This window comes from Apodemus sylvaticus, chromosome 8, assembly GCF_947179515.1.
Source record: "Apodemus sylvaticus chromosome 8, mApoSyl1.1, whole genome shotgun sequence".
In the NCBI taxonomy this organism is placed as follows: domain Eukaryota; kingdom Metazoa; phylum Chordata; class Mammalia; order Rodentia; family Muridae; genus Apodemus; species Apodemus sylvaticus.
The window spans coordinates 51,634,880-51,650,030 of NC_067479.1; the positions used below are offsets into that span (position 1 = coordinate 51,634,880).

The 15,151-nt window shown below is 46.9% G+C and overlaps 1 protein-coding gene and 1 non-coding gene across 2 annotated transcripts; both read right to left on the minus strand.

Moving 5' to 3' along the window:
• Positions 1-7,900: 7,900 nt before the first annotated feature.
• Positions 7,901-10,790, minus strand: Tpt1 (tumor protein, translationally-controlled 1). Its single transcript, XM_052190922.1, has 6 exons — positions 10,661-10,790; positions 10,431-10,504; positions 9,784-9,974; positions 9,363-9,468; positions 8,821-8,937; positions 7,901-8,096 (listed from the first exon to the last, which is right to left on the minus strand). Exons 1-6 carry the CDS (start codon positions 10,686-10,688, stop codon positions 8,094-8,096), a joined length of 519 nt encoding a protein of 172 aa, XP_052046882.1. The 5' UTR covers positions 10,689-10,790; the 3' UTR covers positions 7,901-8,093.
• LOC127691732 (small nucleolar RNA SNORA31) lies at positions 8,163-8,289 on the minus strand. The gene has a single exon (XR_007979329.1). It is a non-coding gene; the product is annotated as a small nucleolar RNA SNORA31 (small nucleolar RNA).
• Positions 10,791-15,151: the final 4,361 nt, after the last annotated feature.

Genomic DNA, 15,151 nt, shown 5'->3' on the forward strand with positions numbered 1-15,151 from the left:
TGGCTGGTTTAATGATTAACTCGACACAGCCTAGGATCTACTAGGAAGGGGCTCTCAATGAGGAATCATCTAGATCAGATTGTCTAGATCCAGTGGGCATTTCTTCCAGGGAATATCCTGATTACTTTGAGGTGGGAAGACCTGTGTCCTGCAGGTGGCGCCATTCCCTAGTCAGGGGATCCTGGGACCGCATAAGAACAGAGAAAGCCCACTGAGGGTGTGTGTGCATGTGTGCCTTCAGCGTCCTTTGCTTCTTGAATACGGATGAAATGTCAACAGCATTTCTGAGTTCCCACTTCTGTGACTTACACCAAATCATGGACACCCTTTCTGTGATTATGGTTCTGTAGTTATGGTTCTGTAGTGGATACCGCTCTTGTAGAGGGTTCCCAGCACCCACCTTGAGTTACCCACCACACACATCTGTTGCAAAATGTATCATTATCTCTGTAATTTCACTTTCTGTCTCTTACTTTTTGTCTTTCCTCTTCCTTCTCCCTCCTTCCATTGCAGAAGATCCCCCCCCCCCAAGCCAAAGACAGATTTATAAGGCAGTTGGCTCCTCTGTTTCCTCTTCCCAACAAAGACGTCACTCATCACTCAGGAATGAATGAGGACTTATCTCCAGTGGAGAGAGGGGAAAGTGACCCTCCCTTCCTCTTGCTCCTTTGCCCTCCCTCTTCCTCTCCAGCCTACAGTGTTGGGGACTATTATCTATAAATCTCTCATATTCCTGCCTGGTGTGGGCTTTCTGAACAAAGGACATTTTTGTGCAGTGGTTCTCAGCCTTCCTAACGCTTCAATCCTCTAATACAGTTCTCCCTGTCGTGGTGACCCCCCCAACTATAAAATTATTTTTGTAGCTACTTTGTAACTGGAATTTGGGGGTGGGGTGGGGTTTTTTGTTTGTTTGGTTGGTTTTTTCGAGACAGGGTTTCTCTGTGTAGCCCTGGCTGTCCTGGAACTCACTCTGTAGACCAGGCTGGCCTGGAATTCAGAAATCCACCTGCCTCTGCCTCCCAAGTGCTGAGATTAAAGGCGTGCACCACCACCGCCTGGCTATAACTGGAATTTTGTTATGGTTATGAATCAGAATATAAATACCTGATATGCAGTATATCTGATATGAGAATCCCAACGGGGTCTTCACCCATAGGCTGAGAACCACTGTCTTAGAGTAACTGACAATCCTGGAAACTAGTACCTCTTTCTGAAGAAGTTTGGACACAGCCTCTCCTAAGGAAGTCATGGTCACCTTCCCCTCTCTACTAGAGATAAGAACTCATTTATTCCTGAGTGATGAGTGACATCTTTGTTGGGAAGAGGAAACAGAGGTGCCACCTGCCTTATAAATCTGTCTTTGGCTTTGGGGGAGTCTTCTGCAATGCACCCCCCTGCATGGGCAGCAGCACTTGACTTTCACATCACCCTCGGGGAACAGGGTGTGGGAACCACTGCCATTTGCCGCTCCAGTTGCTATTTCTGCCTTACTGACAGCTATATTTCTGACACTTAAGTTTGGTGTCTCCTGTCAAAATATGTATGTGAAACTGTAGTAACACATTAGCTTGCAAATGGTAAAAATCTCAGACCCATTTATAGTCGCTGACAGAAAGAGGCCAAGGGATTAGAAAGGATGAATATTCAACAAAATTATCAAAGGACTTGATGGGGAAGTTGAGCAGTATTTGCCAGGCGTTTGTACAGTCGAGTCCCGAGAGCTGCCCCCCCTCCCCCCATCCCCCGTTCCCTTAGCATATTAATGATGAGGAAACTGGGGGGCACAAGGCCACCCTCATTTTCTCCTCACCCAGATCACAGAACCTCTATTTGAGAGGACATCCCCTGCAGCTCCCCCAGAGCAGAGGAAGGGAGGCTCTTCACCAGTCAGACAAAGAATCTGAATAAATTCTGAGTGAATCTGGCTTTGCAAATTTCTCTTGGTTCATTATCATTCCATCAACCCCCTCCCCCTTGTACGGCCCAGTTTTATTCAACTTCTCTGAGGGGAGGGAACCTCAACTCAGAAAATGCCTCCAATAAATTGAGCTGTAGGCAGACAAGCCAGCGGGGCATTTTCTTAATTAGTGATGGATGGGGGTGGGGGGCAGCTCAGCGTGGGTGGGGCCATCCCTGGGCTGATGATGGTCCTGGGTTCTATAAGAAAACAGACTGAGCAAGCCAATGATCAGCATCCTTCCATGGCCTCTGCATCAGCTCCTGCCTCCAGGTTCCTGCCTAGTTAGAGTTCCTGTCTTGCCTTCCTTCAGTGTATTGTGACTTGGGATATGTAAGTCAAATGAGGCCTTTCCTCCCTGAATTGCTTTGGTCATGGTGCATTATCACAGCAATAGTCACCCTAACTGAGGCACTCTTCAACTGTACTGTGTGCCAGTCCACTTCTCACTAAACTTAAGTATAAAAAGATTTACCTCTTTGTTTCTTTGTGTCCTCGTTATCTTACAAAAGTTCCTGTGTCCTGTTCACTTTTGTTTTAAAATATATACAAATGGGCTGGAGAGATGGATCAGCGGTTAAGAGCACCAACTGCTCTTCCAGAGGTCCTGAGTTCAATTCCCAGCAACCACATGGTGGCTCACAACCATCTGTAACGAGATCCGGTGCCCTCTTCTGGTGTGTCTGAAGAGAGCAATGCTGGACTCACATACATAACATAAACAATAAATTAAATCTTAAAAAAAAAAAAAAAGAGCACCGATTTCTCTTCGAAGGACCTGAGTTCAAATCCCAGCAACCACATGGTGGCTCACAACCATCTGTAATGAGATCTGATGCCCTCTTCTGGTGTGTCTGAAGACAGCTACAGTGTACTTACATATAATAAATAAATCTTAAAAAAAAAAGTGCTGGGCGGTGGTGGCACACGCCTATAATCCCAGCACTCTGGGAGGCAGAGGCAGGTGGATTTCTGAGTTCCAGGACAGCCTGGTCTACAGAGTGAGTTCCAGGACAGCCAGGACTATACAGAGAAACCCTGTCTTGAGAAAAAAAAAAATCCACCCCCCCCCCCAAAAAAAAAACATTTAAAGCTGGGTGGCAGTGTGTAGGCTTTTAAGCTCAACACTTGGGAGGCAGAGACACGTGGATCTCTATAAGTTTGAGGCCAGCCTGGTCTACAGAGTGAGTTCTAAGACAGCCAGGGCTATATAAAGAAACCTTGTCTCAAAAAAAAAAAATATGTACACACACAGTGGGCTGCAGATATAGCTCAGTTGTTAAGAGCACTGGGGTTTAATTGCTAGCACCTACACGCTGGCTAACAACTGTCTGTAACAGGAGTCCCAGGAGATCTGATGCCCTCCTCTGGCCTCCAATGGCACGGGGCATACCTGTAAGCCCAGCACTTGGGAGACAGAGACAAGAGGATTAAGAATTTGAAGCTAGGAGCTGGAGAGGCAGTAGTTAAGAGCATTGGCTGTATTTCTAGAGGGTCCTGGGTTTAATTCCCAACACCCACATGGCAGCTCGCAACTGTTGGTCACTCCAATTCCAGGGAGGGTAGCTGGTACCTTCAAAGATCCCTGCAGGCAAAACACCGATGCACACGTAAAATAATAATTAAATCTTTAAAAAATAGTTTGAAGCTTGCCTGAGCTACATGGTGACAAGAAAGGAGGAAAAGATGGAGAAGGTGGGGGTTGGGAGAGGCGTGGAGCTAAGCTTTTCTCTGGTGAGCTCATCTCACCATTAGGGCCTCAGCCACAAGCCTGAGACTGGGAAGGAAGCTAGCTCTCCTTGGTAAAGTCCGCAGTGCTCCCACGCTCACCCTCCTCCCTATCTGTGGAGCACAGAGGAGCACACTGCTTAACAACAGCTTAGTCACCTTTGCTTTTAATAGACAGTGGCAGTTGGTGTCCCCATCGTGCTCATGTTACGGCAGGGCAGTCTCTCAACACATGTCCCACCTGACTGAACCCATCACTTCCAACAGCCTTGGGGGTTAGGGTGGGGTGGGGGCACAGGAAGAGCGGTGCACGGATGTGATGGAGGAAGATTCCAAGGCCTTAGCTTCTAACCTGCTCCCCAGCTGCTGATATTTTTTTTTTCATCTCGGGAGGTAAGACAACGTATCCATTTTTTTTTTTCTTTTTAATTTTATGAGCAGCAATTTCCCACTTTCACTGGTCAGGTTTTCACCTTAGGTGGAAAATCAGTTTAGATATTTTAATGTCAGATTGGGCATTCTTAGGGTAAACTATTGAATTACTGTATTCAAGCAAAGTGAAATTACATGTATGGCTGTTTTTGAGTGGAGGTCCAGAAAATAAAATTCTATGATTCTGTAAGTCCCTGCTGGTTTCTTTGGGAGTTATATTGGACAGTGTTTTTTCCCCATTGATGTAACCAAATTCCTGAGGAAAAAACAATTTAAAAGGAGAAAAGATCTTGTTGTTATATTGCTTTTGAGACAAGAGTTTCTCTGTGTAACCTTGGCTGTCCTGGAACTTACTCTGTAGACCAGGCTGGCCTCAAACTCAGAAATCCGCCTGCCTCTGCCTCCCAAGTGCTGGGATCAAAGGCATGCGCCACCACTGCCTGGCTTGAAAGATTTCTTTTGGCTCCTAGTTCAGTCTCTGGTACTGTAGGTCTAAGAAAAGGCTGAACAGACAGACATGCTTCTGTCTGATTTTAAGAATTTTTTTTTATGCCAGGTGGTGGTGGCTCATGCCTTTAATCCAGCACTCAGGAGGCAGAGGCAGGCAGATGTCTGAGTTCAAGGCCACCCAGGTCAATAAAGTGAGTTCTAGGACAGCCAGACATCCACAGCTACGCAGAGAAACCTTGCCTTGAAAAACAAAACAAAAAACCCACCATGTTTGTGAGTGTTCTTGCGCTCTGTGTGCACATATACATACGAGATATATAATGTCACATATAATTTTATATTTTACAACTGTATCAATGAACATAATTATGTTATATAATAGATAATTATAAATTGCAATTAATATATAAACTATACATGATTTATATTTTATATATACATATGTATACATACATACATACATACATAGAGAGAGATTCATTCTCTCCGTTCTACTCTAGAGAACCTAACACAATGTGCTGAAACACCCGGATGAAGAGCAGCCTGGGGAAGAAAGGGTTTCTTTAGCTTCCACCTCCACTTCCACATCACGGAGAGAGATTAGGCTGTGACTCAGCACAGAAACCTGGAGTGAGGGACTGAAGCAGATGTCACGGAGGAGTGCTGCCTCCAGGCTTGCTTGCTCCCCTCAACTTCTCAGTTTGTTTTCTCACACACACCAGGACTACCCGCCCACAAGTGACACCACTCACCATGGGCTAAAGCCTCCCACAAGATTATTAAGAAAATGTCCCATATTCTTACAGACCAATCTCAAGTGGCATCTTATCAGTTGCAGTTGCCTCTTCTCGGGTAACACTAGGGTGTGTCAAATCAACAAGCTGACAAAAGCAATCAACACAGAGAGCCTGCCTTAGCTGAACAGTCTACAGTTCTACTACTGTGAACAGACACCATTACCAAGGACAACATTTAGTTGGGGCTGGCTTACAGGTTCAGTCCATTCATTATCAAGGTGGGAACAGGGCAGCATCTAGGCAGGCATGGTGCAGGAGGAGCTGAGAGTTCTTTATCTTCATACTGACTTCCAGGAAGCTAGGACTAGGGTATTAAAGCCCACACCCACAGTGACACACCTATTCCAACAAGGCCACACCTCCTAATAAGTGTTACTCCCTGGCTGAAGTTATACAAACTAAACCACCACAACCAGCATGAAGAGGGTCACAAAGGGGTGGGGATGGATCCCCTAATTATTGGTTTGTGGTTAAAAGCTCACCCTGAGACTTATACCCTGATATCCCAAATACCCAGTGTAGTAGACTTTATATTGGTTTAAAACCATGTCCAAGCAGCCTTCTTTGAATACCCCACAGGTTCTAGATGAAGGTATTTACTCTTGTGGCTTTCAGTCACATGGCCACTGCTTCACATCCATACTGTAAAGGCCTTCACACACAACCCTGTAAGGCCTTTCTCATCCCACTGCTCCACACACACCAAAGCCTAGGACCCACAGGTACCCGAAACCTCTTTGTACCAAGATCACCCCTGATCTATACAGAAAGCGTGGGTGCTTGTCATTCTTAAGTGGTTCTAGCAATAACTAGAAAATAAGTTATAAAAGCAGACTGAAGACAACTTAATTCATAAAGTAAATTCCTAGCCTTCTGAAATAAAACCACATAACCCAAGGCACACACACCAGGACCTACCCGACTGGACTGCAGAACATTGCAGGGACGATAGGAAAGCATGAAAAGTTGTCTTCACAAGATGCTGGGAACCTGGTATGGTCGGGCAAGCCAGACCTAGCACTAAGAGGGTGAGGAGTTCAAGGTCTATCTCTACAGAGGCAAGAAAAAAAAAAAAGCCAAGGTTTGAGGATGAAGCCAATATTGATGTTGTGCTTGCTAACCCCATAATCTCTAGATTCAGCTAAGGACCAATCAACTAAGAGACACTCGCTTATAATTGTAGGTGCTGAAGGCAAGGTTATCTCCTCAGCAATTTAAGGCCAACCTTGGATGTAAAAGTCATCTCAAAAAACAAATCTAGCTAGTCTGTTCACAAGACTATGATCCCAGCATTTGGCATTAACAGGCTGATTAACAGGCCATCCTGTTCTATAAGACAAGTTCCAAGACAGCCAGGAATACAGAGAAACTGTCTCAAACACCACCCCCCCCAACACACACACACACACACACACACACACACACACACACACACACACACACAAACCAAAAACTGTTAAGGTTCAGCAGGACCCTGGTACCCAGCACTCACATCAAGCTCCTGCTGCAGGGACTCTCCTGACTCTGGGTATTTGCAGTCACCTATACAAACCCATACATATGAATACTCTTAATCCAAACCGTGTATACTATTGACCTCTGGTCTTCCTTCCCTACCAAGCCTCTGCTGTCTTGTGTTCACTTTTCTGGGGCTAGCACTAGACTTGAAGTTTTCTGAAGTTCCTTCCACAGTGTAATGGTTGATCCAGTAACCTTTCACAGCCCAGTTGGGTCCCCAGACTCAGCAGTACTTCTTTCATCACAATACCTAGTAGCCAGTTATTTGGGCTTCACATCGCAAAGGGGTGCTGGTACTCCCTCAAGCTCAGTACATTTTTTAGGCTCCCATCACTGGGAAAACCTTAGATGGCAAATTAAGTTTTAGCTTTGAGATACATTATCGGACAGCAAGTATGGGACTTCTCAAATAAATGCAAAGTTTACTTTTGGGTAACTATTCTCCAATCAGACGTATATACAAGATCAGATTCATGCAGGTTTACTGGCTTATCTAACCCTACCCCATGAAGCCTGGGCTGCTGGCACGCTCCAGGAAGTCACTCTGTAATTACTTGGGGTATACACAATGGGAGGAATACTGAGCCAGCCAGCTGGACCAAGGTTCCTCACATCCCAACCCACCAGGTACTGACTTTCCCCATCTGAAAGTGGCCACCACCCATGGTCTGTGTTGTACAACTCTAAGGTGGTGCAGCCAGTGGGCCAACCTCTGCTAGTCACCAGGAATCTGAAAGTAGTCCAGGAGAAGCAGAGAGTACTTGATTCCAACCAGTTGGTCTTTTTGTGCTTGTGGTGAGCTCTTCCCCTGGAGGTGATGAGTCCACGTCTCACCTCTCCCTTCACTGAAAGGTTCACAACGTTCAGCTTGGGTTCATACTCCAGCCTTGTAGAGTCCCCACCGCAGCACTTAACTGAAGAGGCTTAGCTTTCTGGCGATGCTCAACCCAGCTCTAGCTTCTCAGACACTACAGGACTACAGGAGTCGGCACAATCACAGTAAAGAGGAGTTCTTAAGTGAATTTAAATGCACTTTATTTTTAGACAACCCACATGACATGTTTTTTTCTTAAAAAAACAATGCCTCCACTCCAAATAAATCAGTCAAAATAAAAGCTCAAGATGACATCAGTCCCATTTGTCCTAAAGTCCTGGTGTTGTATGGATGTAAGCAGCAGCCAATTATGGTGACAGGTGATAGATCCAATTTGTTACTGCAAAACAAAGAGACGGCATTAACAACTGCCCCAGCCCTGAGCACGCAACTTTCCTGGCATATAAGATGTACTCCCCAATTCAATCTGGACTGCCACAGTGGCAGGCAGGAAGCGCAGGGAGTTTCCTCTCGCATCCTAGTGCAAACCACAAGAACAACCATAACTGTTCCAGGTCTATCAGTGGATGCAGACCACCCTCACCAGTCGCAGCACTCGCCCATCCAGCTTTCTATCGACTCTTAACAAACACAAAACTAAATAGCACTCCTACTCCCACTGTCCTGGGTGGTCACCCACTTTCTCCAGTACTTCTAAGTTCACCTACTGTGCTTACAAGAAAGTCTCCAAAATCTAAGACCTGTTTTACACCACCTCCAGCAGTCCCTCATCCAACAGATTCCTTCTTACCAAAGCCAGTAAACACTAAGCATCCTGTCGCATATAATATGAAATGGACTTGAACTACCATGTGGCAGAGACCATTAGCACCATTTCACACTCATTCCGCATGAGTTTATCCCAGGCTAGTGCAAAGCTCTACTTCCACACCTGCCCATGAGCATTCTACCACGCAAACTAGTCTAGTCTCCAGGCCCCTTTCATGTTCAAGGCACACAGGATAAAGAGATCTCACAATCTACACGGCCTACCACCTGCAAATGGCAAAGAATCACACTGCTCCACTCCCTGTCTTTACACTACTAATTAAACAGATACTTACACATTTTTCCATCTCTAAGCCATCCTTAAAGAAAATCATGAATGGAGTCACACCATCTTCACGGTAGTCCAGGAGAGCAACCATACCATCTGGATTCATGTTCTCACCAATAAAAAACTTAAGAAACACGCAACAAAAACCTACAGTTAGACTGTCTTATACACACAAACATAAAATCAAACTATAAAAAGGAGATCCAGAATAACCCCTAGCCAAAATTTGGCAAGAAAAATCTCTCGTACTCAAAAGTAGCACATATGCTAGCCGTATGTTGGCACACACTTTTAATCCCAGCAATTACGAGGCATTGGCAGGTAGACCTTTGGGTTCAAGGTCAGCCTAGACTACAGATAACCCACTCTCAAAGAAAGCAGTGTCTATCAGTTTAAATACCAGCTCCTTGTCTGGTGTGGTGCTACAGGCCTTAAGGCTGAGGTAATTGGGTCTCATGGTATTCCAGGACAGCCAGAGCCACGTACAGACATGAAACAAACTTTTTTTGCTCCCATGGTTAAGATTATACAACTCGGTGGTCCATTTACCTGGTAGTTATTGAAATTAGCAAGGATGTGCTTAATTTGCTCCGCAGCTCCAGTCATGAAAGGCTTTACTCTTTCTGGTTTCTGTTCTTCTAGTTTGCCCTTGAGTCTAAAACAGTAAAGTAACAGGCCATCAAAATATTGAACTTTGAGCAAATTAATTTTCAAGTAAGAGACTAAACCTCAACAGGCAATGGCTATGAACAAAATGATAGTTTACTAAGTAACAAAAAGCATTTAAAAAATGTATTTCCTATATTAGCTCTTAAAGTAACTGTTTTTACTTTGTAAGTCTAAAGCCAGCAGGCTTGCTCCAGTATACTCACATTATTGAAAAGCAAAAGATCCCTTTTTAAGCCCTTTACAACTAAGCAACCAATTTCTATGATGCTGACCACCAAAACAGGATGTACATGTCACTTACGATTTCATGTAGTCTTTGATGTACTTTTTGTAGGCCTCTTTTGTGAAGCTGGTTTCTTGTAAGTGATGGTTCATGACAATGTCAACACCAGTGACTACTGTGCTTTCGGTACCTTCGCCCTCCGGACCTTCAGCGGAAGCATTTCCACCAATGAGCGAGTCATCGATGGCACCCTCTGTTCTACTGACCATCTACATTTAGAAAAAACAACTTATTTTAAGGGGGAAAAGAATCCTATACTCCCGCATCGATCTTCTGTCAAGTTCCCAAACACTTTAAAATCCCCCTACAAAATAGTCACTGCCCCGTACGAAAGCGGTGGTCATTATAACTAAGCGGAACCAAGTTGCTGTGGGCTCTCTCGAGAGGATCGCCACGGGTTAAGCGCACACGGCGCAAACACATCTTAGAGACAATATGTCCCCGTTCGCCCGGAAGGAGGATGGCGCTGAGTTCGCGGACCTATTTCCAGACTCGGCTCCGCCTCCACTTTTCTAGAAAAACCCAAGGCCGGAAAGAGCGTCTCCTCCGCCTGGAGGCGGCTGGGAGGATTGCACGAGTTCCAGCGGCCTCCCGGCAAGCCCAGCCCGGCCCGACCTGGCCCGCCGGCCGGCCGGCAGCCAACCTCCCCGCGGCGCCCGGCTCACCTTGCCCTCCACCTCCAGGCACAGCCCGTCCGCGATCTCCCGGATCTTATAGATGTCGGAGAACAGCTCGTCATCTGAAAGGGGACACAGAACCGCCCGTCAGCGAGCGAAGGCCCGCCATTTCCCGCGCCCGGTGGGCGCACGCGGAGGCTCCCGGCCCAAGCTCTGCGCTCGCGCCCTGGCCTCCCCGAGCCCACCCGCACCCAGACCCGCCGGCGGCCAGGACTCACGGCTGATGAGGTCCCGGTAGATAATCATGGTGACGGCTGGGGACAGCGGCGCTAGCCTGACAGCGCGGAGCGAGCGCGGTGCAGCCGGAGCGGCGCTCGGGGGGAGGGGGGAGCGGGCGGAAAAGGCCGACTCGGGCGCTCCCCAACCTCATATAGAGGGCACGCTCATCTACGTCATCGCCCGCTGCGCCCCCGGAACTGCCGTAAGCGGTGACGTGGCACGCAGAGCGGCGCGGGGGCGTGGCCACGTCATGGCCGGACCGCGGAGAGCGGCTGGCGTCCGGGGACTTGGCCGGGACACGATGCCGAGTTCCCCTAGGTGCGCGCGACCACTGGGACGCGGAGCACGGAGAGTGCGCCCAGGGCATGCTGGGGCGGGAAGGGACAGAAAGGGACTTGCGGCGGACCGACGGCCTGCCCCTTGAGTCCCCGCCCGGGTGTGGCCCGGGTGTGACTGCGCCCGCCTCCCGCCGGGCCGCTCCAGTTCCCACCCCTTTCTCGGAAAGAAAATGTCAGCAGAATTGGATGACTCTTGTCCGGCGCTCCGCTGAGCCTGCGGGGACTACCGGGATGGCGCCGGGCTGGTGTCCGGGGTCTCCGAAATCCCGCCATTGGCTGCCCACGGACTTCACCCGTCCTGCGTGTGGAGGGAGATGTCGTGGGGACTGATCTTCTAGTGGGTGCCGAAAATCAAAGGCTGCGGTGGGTCTGGCCGGACAGCACTTAGTCTCAAATGGTGTCCTTTGTTTGGACAGTTCTGTATTGTCACTTTTATCCCTGGTCATGCAGGATTAAACATACCAAAATGAGTTCCTCACTTGCCCGGGTCACTTGAAGGGCTTTGACATCCACTAGGAAGTACAACAAACAAAATGTAACGTTCAGGTAAACATGTATGGCAGGATGAAATCAGTTTCTTCCGTTCCAAATTTGGTTATAGTCCGTTGTATCCTAGTGTTGCAATTTTCACACTTAGGAAGGACATGTCCAGCCGGGCGGTAGTGGTGCACGCCTGTAATCCCAGCACTCCGGGAAGCAGATGCAGGCAGATTTCTGAGTTCGAGGACAGCCTGGTCTACAGAGTGAGTTCCAGGACAGCCAGGACAACACAGAGAAACCCTGTCTCGAAAAATTAAAAAAGAAAAAGAAAGAAAGAAAGAGAGAGAGAGAAATAGATCAATAGAGTTTGAAGTTCTAGAGGGCGGGACCCAGGCATCTGAGTGTTTTAAGTCTTCAGAGAATGCCAATGTGTAGCCAAGTTGAGAGAGACCACTAGTAAAAGGACTTTTCAAAATAGTCATCAAAAGAAGGAATTTGATACCCTTTCAAAGTGCAGGTGCTAGCTAACTAATGCCAAAGAGAGAAAGCCAGTCTGTGCCAGATCAGCTGGCCGATCACCTGATTTTCCCTGAGCAGGCAGTTGCTCAATGGCCAGCTTTTGGCAGGTTAGACAGCTGAGGGAGTGTTTCCTGAGGAAGACCTGACTGAAAATAACTCATTTCTCTAAAGTGGGCTTGGTGGCACTCACACCTTTAATCTCAGCACTTGAAAGCATCACTGAGGGTTCAAGGCCAGCCTGGTTTACATAGCAAGCTCCAAAACAGCCAGGACTACGCAGAGAAAAGGAAATTTAACTTTTGTTTTTTGTTTTGTTTTGTTTTGTTTTCAAGATAGGGTTTCTCTGTATAGCCCTGGCTGTCCTGTAGACCAGGCTAGCCTTGAACTCAGAAATCATCCTGCCTCTGCCTTCCAAGTGCTGGGATTAAAGGAGTGCACCACTACTGCCTGGCAGAATAGAAAATTTAAATAGGTAAAAAAGGGAGCTTCTAATTGTCTATGAAAATAAGAGGTAAAAGAGTGGGGGCTCCCTGCAAGTGCCACAGCTGGCAGGAAGTGATTCTCACGAGGCAGGAGGGAAGTCTGGCCTGACAGACTTAATTATATGGTGTTGGTTCAGACTTCTAGAGTCTGACCCTAAGCAGTTTATTTTTGACACGTTTATAGTACACCTTTGGGAAAAGGTTTTGTCAAGACAATTATCACAACGTTTTAAGGCAGTGACCACATTGGCAGAGAAATAACACTCAGGAGTCTGAGAAGAGCCTGGGGTAAACGTAATAGTCTGGGGGTTCGGGTCAGGCTTGGCCCTGCCAATAGCAAAGATTGCCAGGTTATTAACTACATCTAATCCCAGCTTTCTGGGTGGAAACAAGTATAAAACCTTTTCATTGAAGAGAAAAGCCTGTGAGTTTAAAGGTCCTGGTTTAGTGCTGTGAGCATGAGGTCCTCGTGCCCTCTATGAAAAGAAAAAAGACACAGGTTTGCCAGTGAAGAGCTTGCTGTGCAAGCGTGAGGACCTGAACACCACATAAAAGTGCGGCATGGCTGCACGAGAGTCAGCTCTGACGGTAGGCAGCAGCAGGAGGGGCTTCCAGACAGTCTGGCTGTAACAGTGGGAAAACAAGGGGAGTGACAGAGCACACCTGATGTGGCCCTCTGGCCTCTCTACAACTGTGTCTGCTGTGAACAGACACCATAACCAAGGCAACTCTTATAAGGACAAGATTTAATTGGGGCTGGCTTACAGGTTCAGAGGTTCAGTCCATTATCATCAAGGTGGAGCATGGCAGCAGCATCCAGGTAGGCACGGTGCAGGAGGAGCTGAGAGTTCTACTTCTTTTTTTTTTTTTTTTTTTTTTTTTTTTTTGGTTTTTTGAGACAGGGTTTCTCTGTGAAGCCCTGGTTGTCCTGGAACTCACTCTGTAGACCAGGCTGGCCTCGAACTCAGAAATTCACCTGCCTCTGCCTCCCAAGTGCTGGGATTACAGGTGTGCGCCACCACCGCCCAGCAAATTCTACATCTTCTTATAAAGGTCTTTAAGAGTCACTTCCAGGCACATAGGACTAGGGTATTAAAGACCACACCCACAGTGACACACCTACTTCAACAAGGCTACAGCTCCTAATAGTGCCACTCCCTGGGCCAAGCTTCTACAAACTGCACAAACTGTATGCACTCCCAAGACCACACAGGTGCTGCTCAACCAAAGACACAAACTTGACTTCAATTGTTACCTTCTTCATAGTCTATAAGACAAAAAAGAAAACAAAATTACAATCTCTGGCCTCCTCTTTGCTCTTTACTGTTTTTTTTCTCCGGTTTCTTAGATTTCCCTTTCTTCTTAACTTTTCCTTGGAGCGCTTCATCTATCAGCATCCTATCTGTTTTTTCTTGTTTCTCCTCCTGGGTCCCACAGAAACCAGGGAGGCAGAGATTGTCTGTCTTGCCCATAGCCAGTCCCCAGTGCCTGGATCGGTGCCTAGCTAGGTGGCCAGTAGGTGACTTAAATGAATGAACTTGAGACCAAAACTTAAAATAGCACATGTCAGCAAACCCAAACCATGTTCTATCCCAGCAGCCTGTGAGGTTGTCCAAGTGGAGAATCAGATTTTTGTTTTTTTTGAGACAGGGTCAGATTTTTTTTTCTAGATTCCCAAATAGCCAGAAACTAGGTTTCTATGGTGTAAAGTTACAGTGTAACTGGTACTAGAAAAGCCTGTATCTTTGTCCCTTCACTTAACACATAGTTGTACAGAATGAAAGCCAGCATGCACCTGCCTGTGGTGCCATGCACATTTGGTTCATTTGATCCCAGCACTCAGGAGTCAGAGGCTAGCCTGGTCTACACAGCAAGTTCTAGACTAGCGAGGGCTATATAATGCAACCTGGTCTCAAAAGCAAACACCCGGCTAAAAACATGCATGAATTTTTGCAGAAGTGCACCCAAGAGTCTGGAAGGATATGCATCCATAAGATAACTGCAGGTGTCGGCTGGTGGCTGGCTGGGGAAGAGTCAAAGGGAAAGAGGGCCTCAGTGTTGATTTTATTGGCTGGGTGTCACTTCAATGCCCTTTGCACATTTATATTCCCCATAGATACCAAACAATGACCCAAACAAAGAAAGGGGTCCTGTGTCTACTATGTGTAGACAATTAGTAAGAAAAATTCATTAAATAAGGGTCATAGATACCTAAGAGGGGCATAAGGAGTTTCCTGTCTGAACTGTGTGGCTGTAACAGGTTTTCTGATGCTTTCGTAAATATGAGGTGTGTGTGTGTTGGGAGGGGAGGTTGTGTGTGTGTGTGTGTGTGTGTGTGTGTGTGTGTGCCCATATATGGGGATAATCCAGTACTCTTTTGATCTGGAAAATTAACTCATAAATTACGATTCTAAAAATGGCAACATGTCCTTCATAGGGAGAAGGGAAGGCTGAGTGCTAGTCAGCTGCCGGCAGGAGAGAGATAACTTATCTTCTGCCTTCCACTCTCTCCAATAGCACATACCAAGTGGGAATTAGAGATCACATGACTTGGAGAGCCTTTGGCTTTTCTGCTACCTTGTGCCTGCTTGGTAGTAGCTCTTGTGTGCAACACAACTTCCTTCAAAAATTAAGGTAGCTGGGCAGTGATGGCACACACCTTTAATTCCAG